Genomic DNA, 10,187 nt, shown 5'->3' on the forward strand with positions numbered 1-10,187 from the left:
CTACTTGTAGGCTGCACCGGGTTCATATCCTAGGTGAAAGGTGCTCCTGATGCCTTTGCGTTTGAGGTCAAGGGTGTAAACATTGCTTGTTGAGTTTTACATAAAAATGTGGAAATTACTGCACCCAGGTCCAGTCATCAGAGAGAAGAAAAAAAAATGAGGACGAAAATTAGAAACTAAAGTAAATTGTCATTATAACATGGATCTATGACTGCGAAATGCTATGGTCCGTGGTATCAAGAGATTATTGTTGTTGTTAGCGTGACATAATTGGTAACCTCAACTACGCGGTGCAATGGTTTTGGTGTTGGTGTGGGGGTTGGAGTTGGAGTAGTAGGGGGCTTCTGAAACAAAGTCCTCCAGTTGAACGCGGAGGAACTTGTCGGTACAGGTCTTGGATTAGCAACTGGTGACTGGGAAGTGTACGCGGTAGAAGTTGGCGACGCCACTAATACACCGAGCCAAGCCCAAAAGTCCCTGGTTGATGTTGGCTGTGTGCTTGTGGTGGGGACTGGTTCTATTGAAGTTTGGTAAACTGTGGAAAGAGTGGTTGGTAAAGACGATGCTTGAATTGGACCGCTGGACAGCTGCGCGTACGATCCAACCAAAGCCTGTTTGATCTGACCCAAAAAGCTCTGCGGAGCTGACGAAATGTCCCAAACTGAGACCCCGCCAAAGTGTGGATCGTTTTTGATGCCTGCAATGGTGTTTTCGAGTGTTCCTTCGTCGACATACCCCGAACCAGCGGATGCTACAGAACCTGGAACGCCTAAATACAATTTGATGTTTCTGCCTGAGGCATACTGACTCCATGTGTCCCAGTTAAACTGCTTGTTGATTGAGCAGTAGTTGTTGTAGAACTGGATGAATGCGAAATCGAGGTCGACTTGAGCCATTAATTCACCAACCGATTCATCAGGGTAGGGACACTGAGGAGCAGCTGACAAGTAGTACTTCTTGGAAGAGCTGGCAAAGTAGTTTCTAAGCTTGTTTGCTAATGCAGCGTAGCCCGTTTGTTTCTTGTTTTCAATGTCAAAGTCGAACCCATCCACTATGGCATCGTCGAAGGGTCTCTCGCTGTCTGTTCCGCCACCGAACTTGTTCCACAATGTAGTTGCAAACTCCTGAGCTTGTGAATCCGAGGAGAAGCCATAACTGCCAGATTCGCCACCTAACGACAACAAAATGATCTTACCCTGGCTTTGACAAGTCTTAATGTCTTGTCCAATGTGGGAACAATGTAAAAGACCGCTTCCGAACGTCTGGGAGCACTGGTTGGCAAAATTCAAGCCCAAGTTTGGGAAATTGTTCAAAAATGAAAGTAGAATGATATCCGCTGGAGATGACGAGCAGTATTCAGCTAGCGATTTCTGGTTTATTCCGGCGTTCTGGCCCCAATACGCCGCGATGTTTGCACCAAGAACACAGAGTGGGAACAAAAGGAATGTGGTGAGAATCATCATTGCAGAACACAAGTGGCGCTCCAAGTGGGTGGTCTCCAACGCTGTCGAATATGTTGGGCGGCAATCTTTTGCATCTTATAGTTGGTCTCCACTGCCGTTTTGCAACATCCGAAATGTACTGATGAACTCAATTTTTGCCGTTTAAGGAAATTGCCGAGTCCGCAGAGGCAAATGAAAAGGGGTCGTCTTAAGGGGTGTTTGTTGTCGAATGCTGAAAAAATTATAAACAAAATTTGTGATGTGGACAACAGCAGAAGCGGACGCAAAAAAAAAAAAAAAAAAGACAAGACGAGAATGACAAACAAAAAATAAAATGAAACACGAGTTCGAGAAATCAAGCAGGTTGCTTCTCGACGTGTACATTTTTAATAAAAAAGACTCGTGGATCTTGCTGTGGAAGGAGGCTTGATAGTTTGCGTGCGGGGGTCACTTCCGAGGCTGGCAGTGAATCTCCATCAAGATGCTCCTTCGACAGGAGCGTGTTATTGTATTAATTTTTTTCTTCTTTTTCTTTTTCTTTTTTTCTCTTTTTTGGCAACAGCTTGGAATTAGACCTCGTAAAAATACTGTTGATGCAATTACGATGGAGTAGCATTGTCCGTGTCGAATTGAATGAAAGGGGGTACTGGTATATTTGTGCTTCGCCCCAACGTCTTCTTGTGCTTGCTGATGACGCCATAAGGAAGCAAGAACGTTTGTCTTGCCGTGAACGCGAGGGCATTTTTTTTATCAAAAAATGAGGAAGCTGTTCGATACTGTAGACCCCATTTTTGTTCGCTGCTCTGCATACTAAATTAAACTTTGAAAGGTGTTGAGATAATACAGTCGGCGACAATACTCATTGAAGGAAGAAGATGGATAAAAGTGGTATTTGCATAGTTCATGTGAATAAACCATTGAGAAAAAAAAAAAAAAAATTCAGAAATGTTGAGCTCATTTCTTCTGAGCAGGTGGTACCTTTACCGTACACAACATGGACTCGAAAAGAGAATGTTTGGTACTAGGCCAAGGGCACTTCTCAGCTAGACTGAGCATGTTCATTGGTGAGGGTTGTACAACCACATTGACAACAGAATTGCTCCAACTACCGTTGGTCTAATTGTCACCCTACAAATGGACTTGATCAAGACAATGAAAGAACGTACATTGCAAAATCACCATACTTAGCTATACTTTGGGAGTCAAAATTAAGGTCCCCTAAGTTTACAAAAGTGAAAGGAGAACCAAGGAAAATAACGAGCCGGCTCCCAAAACTGCACCGGCATTTCTTGTGGAGCTACCGGTGGTCGCTTGACTTGAAAAACGACGGCTGGATGGCAGGGCATTGATCTGTGACGAGAATTGTTCGGCGTACGACGAATAACTATCTGCGGCATCACAGACCACCTTTCTCAACGAAGCGGGACTGCTGTCGGTGCCGGATTCGCCACATTCCTGAACACACTTGCTCAATTGGTTCCAATACTCATCACCACTCAAATCACAGATGCACTCCAAGACATTGACATTTTGTTGTAGGCATTTGTTGTCCAAATATTTGCCTGCGTCAATACACACTTGCGCAGCACAAGTAGTATCCCTAACAAAAAGATCTGGCTTGGCGGTCGCTGACGCTGCGAGTAAAACAATTGGTAAATACTTCATAGCTGAATGTAGTTGACTTTTTTGATCCACGCCGTGAGTTAAAAGGCAGTGGGCAGGTAAGGAAGGGAGGAAATTTTCCAGGTCTTTTATATTGGACGAAATTTCAACTGCAAAATCTGCTCACTATGCAGGTTCAAGTTGAATATATTTTTCAAGACACAGAATTGGCCCATGCAATAAATGAAAAAAACAAACTTCATGTAATTCGGTTCCCTCATATTGCCGACATTGCACTGTGATCTCATGGCAATAAACATAATGTAACGAGTTGGTCTGCCAACACGTTTTTGTTTTGCTGTTTCGTTTTGTTTCGTTGATGTGGTGGGGATTGTATATACGGTGCCAGACCAAATGAAACGGTGAAGTTACGAATAGAAGGGTTATGAGAACCGCGATGCGCGTGGCTAAAATGGTGATCTTAGACAAAACAAACAAAAACAAAAATACATTTACTTAAAGAGGAAGAAAATGTGCTCTGAAAAACAATCTAAAATTTTATCTCCACCCATCTAACGAGTTCGTACCCACCGCCTGGAGAGAGAGAGCTAAAGCAAGACGGACTAAAAGCTCACTAAACGCATTTTCGATTGGGGCTGTAGCGGGGTTCTTGTAAACACCTCGTGGCACTCTTGTGGGGCTGAACTTGTATTTTTAACATGAGCCGATTGTTCATGCAGGAGCTGGATAATCCAACCAAGCGGTACATAAAGTCGCAGCGACACAACGCTTTTATCATTTTGGAGTTCAAAAATTGGAAAAGCCGCTAGATCTTTGATGATTGAATGTTCTCAGATGCTGAAGAGTCTCTTTCGTCTCCAAAAGTTCGAACAATTTTGCTTCATTTCATTATGGAAACTCTGGATTTACTTGGCGTGGGCTGTTCCAGAAAACCCCTTGGATTACATTTCTGTCCTGCAGCAAAAGGTGTAGATGGATCCATGGCTAGATATAATTTCTCTACCTGTTGAATTCAGGGGCGCGCCAACCAAAAAGCTATGTTGCTCTCCTCAGAAGAAACAATTCCATTGCGTACAGAGGTTTCAAATCATTCATAGACGTGTAGTTGGAAAATCATCTGGGAAGCCACCTACCTCGAGATTAGCAATTGTTGGCAAAACGTGAAATCTCTAGCTAGCGACACCTTCTGCATGGTTTGGACCTGAGCAAACCAGGCGCTAGAGACGTAGAACTGATTGAGGGATAGGCAGTGAGATGGTCACGTGGTGGGGGAAATTGTTGAGCCGCGTGTAAAGGGAAGTGCGCCCGAAAAAGTGATGAAGCGAGAGTTGACAGAAAAATTACAGTCGCCCGACGGTTGCGCGTGCAAGGTCTCATTGGATTACACCGAACAAGCCAAACTTTGAGGAGCTATGGGACAACACCAACACAGGGTGTGGATTTTTGAGTAGATGGGTTTTGCTTGGAATCTAGCCATAGAGGGAATTCTGAAGACTCGGCAGAATTGGGGCTACTTCGAGGTTCAGCCAATTCCTGATTTTCACGGTGAAACCCCACTGTGAAACAGTCATAAACTCTGCCTTTTATTGCTCCTCTATACCCTCCAAAGTGTTATACTCCAACGATGCATACGACCACCTGTTTCTGCCCGTCACCTTGGGCAAGTACTTGTACTTGACAAAGACAAACACGAGCAACGACAACACGGCGCCGCCGACCAAGTCGACAAAGTAGTGGTGCGTGAGGTACATCGTGCTCCACCACAACCACGCGGCGTAGCCGAACCATACGTACTTGCCGCGCGGGAACACATACGTTAGAAATAGCACCTCCATGATGCAGCAGCCGGAGTGCAACGAGGGAAACGCGCCGAAGATGACGGGCGAGGTGCTGAACCCGGTGGTGTAGAGGTCCACCCCGAGCATGGCGTCGATCCTGCCGAGCCCGCCTGGGGACCCGCGCATGGAGTAGCGCGCCGGCTGGAGCCCGTATAGGTTCTTGTACCATGGCGGCGCCGCGGGGAACAACATCTGGAGGATGACACCCGCGAGGTTCATGTAGCCAAAGGCAAAGCCGTATGCCTGGAGGGACGTCGGCGGCGCCCACACAAACACCGCGGCGGCAACGACAAACGGCGCGCCAAAGTGGAAGAGCCCGTACGGCCCCCACGCGAGGATGTCCAAGGCGGTGGTGGTGGCCGCGGCCAAGACGTTGGACAAGTCGTCGCCGTAGAGCACCGTTTCCATCGCGGGGAGCACCTTGACGGTGATGGGCAACTTCCACAGCGGGGGGACCTTGGCACAGGCAAAGTAGAGCGCCAACCAGGCGAACACAGGGAGCGCCGGGAGGAAGAACTGGCTAGTGAGGGGGACAAGCAATAGCAAGGTGAAAACGGCGAGCACGAGGAGCTTCCAGGGGGTGGGTGCGGGGTACATCGTCCACACCAGGAGCAACACAGAAGCTAGCAAGCAGTAGTGGATGGCCTCCCCCGGGGACCACTTGTGATGACGTAGCCTGTGGAGGCTGGTGCGCACATTGGTGTTGGACTCAAGGGTGCCCCTTTGGGTATAAAGCATGTTGATAACTTTGTTTTTTTTTTTTACTTTTTTTTCTCCACTCCCTCTTTAATGCCGGTGGACGATCTCAACGACAGGGTGGTGATCACCCACGGCAACAACACCGCCACCATTCTCAAGCACGGCGCCACGGTCATCTCCTGGGTCAACAACGGGGAGGAGCAGTTGTGGCTCTCACAGGGGGCCCGCTTGGACGGCTCCCGGCCCGTGCGTGGCGGCATCCCGCTCGTGTTTCCGGTCTTTGGCAAGCAGAAGGACGAGCACCACCCCACGGCCAAGCTTCCGCAGCACGGGTTTGCCAGGGATGCCGAGTGGGAGCTCCTAGGGCAAACCACGGAGGACCCGGTTGGTGCTGAGTTTGGCCTCGCCGGGGGGAGGAGCGACTGGCCATACAAGTTCAGCCTTATCTTGAGCGTGACCCTCGCCAACGACAAGCTAGCCATGGCCATTGATGTCAAGAATGAAGACGAGCAAGAGTTTGACTTCCAGTGGTTGTTCCACACCTACTTGCGGGTCCCTGATATCACCGACGTGTTGGTGACCAACCTCGCCGGGCAGCACTGCGACGACCGTGTGGTGAACGCAGGGTACACCGAGAAGGCCCCCGCCGTGGCCATCACTGGAGAGTGCGATAGGATGTACGTGGGAGTTGAAGACCGCACCGTCCAGGTCCTCGACAAGGGCCGGGTGTTGTTCTCCCTTGCACGGAAGAACTTGCCCGATGTTGTGGTGTGGAACCCGTGGGACAAAAAGGCCGAGGCGATGGCCGACTTTGCGCCGAAGCAGGGGTTTCATGAGATGATATGTGTCGAGCCGGGCCACGCCGCGACGATGGTGGTGTTGCCGCCGGGGGGGACCTGGAGCGCCGCACAGGAAATCGCCGTTGGGGGGGAGATCAGCCTCCAGGGGGGGATCTTCTAAAGTTAGGAAGTAGCTCTAGAATATATAAGCGTTGTACTCTCCCGGCTTTTCTCTTTCATGCAGTAGCTTGATCTTGGAAAAAGGTTGAAAATTGAGGGAGCTAGGGGGGGTCAAAAAATACACTAAGAAAGACAATTTTTTAATGTAGCCCCCACTTGTAGCCTCGATAACTCCACCAATACGCACCCTTTTTCCAAGCCGCTGGTACCAGAATAAAGGTCAGAAGCAGGGCTTTCCAACTATATCTTGATCTCACGCGTTGAGGCTGGAATTAACTTAGCTAGAAAATTGAAGAAGTTAGGGTGGTCATAGTTAAGAGTTTCATAGTTAAGTTAAGAGTAGTTTTCACCCAATTTCTGTGCCAATTTTTGAAAATTTGAAACTTTCCCAAAACGGTTCAAATACATTTCTAGTGTTTAGTTTGAGGTTCCACGAGTCTAACCATGGTCTCAACATTAGAAAAGGATGAGATTTGAAGGTGTTAGGGTGGTGTTGAGTTGCCCCCACTTGGTAGCGCTGACACTAGCAGTGTCACGAAAAAACATGACATTAAACGCGACACAACACTAAGACAATGTGTCACAAAAAACATGACATTAAACGCGACACTAACACAAGACTTGGACACAACAGGTAAGTGTCGCAGAAAATGGGACATGAAAATGAGACACTAACACACCATACTAAGATTAGAGTGGCCCACACACTAGCAGTGTCACAAAACATGCGACACTGAAACGAGACACTCACACAAGACCAAGACACTAACACTGTGATAGTATTGGTGTCACAAACAGAAATGACACCAAACGAGACACTAACATTAGTAGTTTTGTCATGAGAAAACATGACATTAAACCGCGGCACTAACTAAACACTAAGACACTAAGAGTTAAGTGTCGTGAAAGTTTGCGACAGAAAACGAGACACAACACAGTGTTAGCAGTGTCACAAAAAATACGACACTAAACGCGACACAAGACACAACACTAAGACACCAGTGTCACCAAAAACATGACATTAAAACGAGACATATAACAAGACACTAGGACGAGAGTAAGACACCAGTGTCATAAAAAACATGACACTAAATACGACACTAACACAACACTAAGACACTAACACTAAGAAACTAGGACAAGAGTAAGACACTAACACAAGACTAAGACTACATCAAGACACCAGTGTCGCAAAAACTGCGACACTAAAACGAGACACTGACACACAAGCCTAACACACTAGCAGTGTCGCAAAATAGAATTGACATTGAAGTGCGACACGAAGACAGTGTTAGTAGTGTCACCAAAAATGGGACATTAAAAATAGACACTAACACACCATACCAACACACCATTGTCGCGAAAAATGGGACATTAAACGCGACACTAAGACATTGTATAAGTATCAGTGTCACATAAAATGCGACATTGAAACGCGACACTAACACAAGACTAAGACACTAGAAAGAGTAAGACACGAACACTGTGTCAATATTGGTGTCAAAAAAAATGAGACACTCAGACGCGACACTAACATGCCATACTAAGACAAGAGTAAGACACTAACACAAGACTTAGACATAGTGTCACAAAAAACGCGACACTGAAACTCGACACCAATACTAGTATAGTGTCACATAAAACGAGACATTAAAAAAAGACACTAACACACAACACTAAGACAAGAGTATGACCAGACTAAGACACCAGTGTCACAGAGAACGCGACATTAAAATGCGACACTCATACAACACCAAGACACCAAGACAAGGCACTAACACACAACACTAGCAGTGTCGCAAAAGATGAGACACTAAAGCAAGACACTAACACCTAACTAGGACACTAGGACACCAATGTCACATAAAACGAGACACTAAACAAGACACTAATAGAGTACTAGCAGCAGTGTCACAGAAAACGAGACATAAAATGCGACACTAACAGTCTGTCAGCAGTGTCATAGAAACCGCGACACTAAGATGCGACACTGTGACTTAACAGTTTGACACTAAGAGACGAGTGTCGCAAAAAAGAAATGACACTAACACGCGACACTGACACTAAGACACCAGTGTCACAAACAAAAATGACATTAAAATGCGACACTAACACACTAAGGCACTAACACTAATAGTGTCACAAAAAACATGACACTGAGATGCGACACTAACACCATACTAAGACACTAACACCATACTAACACTAGTATAGTGTCACAAAAAAACATGACACTGAGATGCGACACTAACACACTAAGACAAGAGTTGGTCCAGGTAAGTGTCGCGTGACATTAAGACACAAGAGTAAGACACTAAGATATAACAGTCAAGTGTCGTGTGACACTAACACACTTAGGTAAGTGTCGTGTGACACCGATCCTAAAACAGTTAAGTGTCGTGTGACATTAAGGTCAAAACTACGACAACACTAAGTCCAGTTAAGTATCGTGTGACTGTTTCACGGGGGGATTTATTTACAAAATCCCAACCTTGACAGACACTGAAAAGTGCTCCATTTCAGCTCCCGCCTATACCAATCTGCGCAGAATCACCGCGCGAGAAACATTAGTAAGAAAGGTAACTCGTCAAGTTGAGCCACTCGAAAAATAATAGCTAGTCCAAGTTAGTGGCCATAGTTAGTGTGACTGAACTCGCCCAAAACACTTCAACTACATTACTAATGTATAGAGGAGACTTCCACGAGTAACCCTGTGGTCTTAGAATTAAAAAAGAGTGAAAATTGAGCGAGTTACAGAAGCTCAAAAAAACACTAAAAAAAGACTTAACAAATTTTTTCAAAGTAGGTATAAGTCCCCACCCCACTTGGAACCTCGATAACTTCACCAATACGAGACCTTAGTAAGAGCCGCTGGTGCCAAGATAAAGCTCAAAAGCAGGGCTTTCGAACAATATATTGATCGTAAAGAGAGGCTAAGAATTGAGAGAGCTGCATTGAGACAAAACTTGGGACTGGGCTAGCACAGTCATTATCGCTCCTCACCACCTACTGGCATTACCATCATTCTATTCAGCTTTCTAGCTGTCGATTGGTACCGAGAACGTAAACAGAGCTTAAATATTGACAGAGTTAGAGAAGCTCGAAGTTGGGCACAAAGAATATCACTCCCCTCGGCTTGACAAAAATATTTTTAAGTAGCACCCACTTGCAGCTTCGATAACTCCACCAATACTCCTCCCCCTGACAATCGGCTTATACCAAAATAAAGAGCAAAACGAGGGCTTTCTAACAATATTTGGATCATGTAGAGAGGTTGAGAACTGAGGGAGTTACTCCGGCATAAAAGTTGAAGTCGGGCTAACAGAGTCAATATCGCTCTTCACCTTCCCCCGTCATTACTATCTTCTTGTTCAGGTTTGTAGCTGTCGATTGATATAAAGAACGTAAGCAGAGCTTGAATATTGAGTGAGCTAGAGAAGCTCAAAGTTGGACTAGTTGGAAAGCACCCCCCTCGGCTTAACAAAAAATTTTTTAATGTAGCAGCCACTTGCAACCTCAAAAACTCCGCCAATACGTAGTCTTTGTCAACGCTGCTGGTATCAAAATAAAGCTCAGAAGCAGGGCTTTTCAACAATATTTTGATCTTGTAAAGAGCTTGAAAACTG

At 46.0% G+C, this 10,187-nt stretch overlaps 4 protein-coding genes across 4 annotated transcripts; 1 reads left to right on the plus strand and 3 right to left on the minus strand. All coding sequences in view use genetic code 12, as the record gives it.

Annotated features, from left to right (window-relative positions):
- Positions 1-236: 236 nt before the first annotated feature.
- LODBEIA_P10880 (uncharacterized protein) lies at positions 237-1,463 on the minus strand (the record flags this gene model as incomplete). The annotated part of the gene is made up of 1 exon (XM_066970937.1): positions 237-1,463. The coding sequence occupies one exon, from the start codon at positions 1,461-1,463 to the stop codon at positions 237-239; it is 1,227 nt and encodes a 408-aa protein (XP_066828026.1).
- A 1,203-nt stretch (positions 1,464-2,666) lies between these two features.
- LODBEIA_P10890 (uncharacterized protein) lies at positions 2,667-3,107 on the minus strand (the record flags this gene model as incomplete). Its single annotated transcript, XM_066970938.1, has 1 exon — positions 2,667-3,107. One exon carries the CDS (start codon positions 3,105-3,107, stop codon positions 2,667-2,669), a length of 441 nt encoding a protein of 146 aa, XP_066828027.1.
- Positions 3,108-4,648: 1,541 nt separating this feature from the next.
- LODBEIA_P10900 (uncharacterized protein) lies at positions 4,649-5,641 on the minus strand (the record flags this gene model as incomplete). Its single annotated transcript, XM_066970940.1, has 1 exon — positions 4,649-5,641. One exon carries the CDS (start codon positions 5,639-5,641, stop codon positions 4,649-4,651), a length of 993 nt encoding a protein of 330 aa, XP_066828028.1.
- A 51-nt stretch (positions 5,642-5,692) lies between these two features.
- On the plus strand, positions 5,693-6,562 carry LODBEIA_P10910 (uncharacterized protein; the record flags this gene model as incomplete). Its single annotated transcript, XM_066970941.1, has 1 exon — positions 5,693-6,562. One exon carries the CDS (start codon positions 5,693-5,695, stop codon positions 6,560-6,562), a length of 870 nt encoding a protein of 289 aa, XP_066828029.1.
- Between the last annotated feature and the right edge of the window lie 3,625 nt (positions 6,563-10,187).

Source organism: Lodderomyces beijingensis, assembly GCF_963989305.1.
Source record: "Lodderomyces beijingensis strain CBS 14171 genome assembly, chromosome: 1".
In the NCBI taxonomy this organism is placed as follows: Eukaryota; Fungi; Ascomycota; class Pichiomycetes; order Serinales; family Debaryomycetaceae; genus Lodderomyces; species Lodderomyces beijingensis.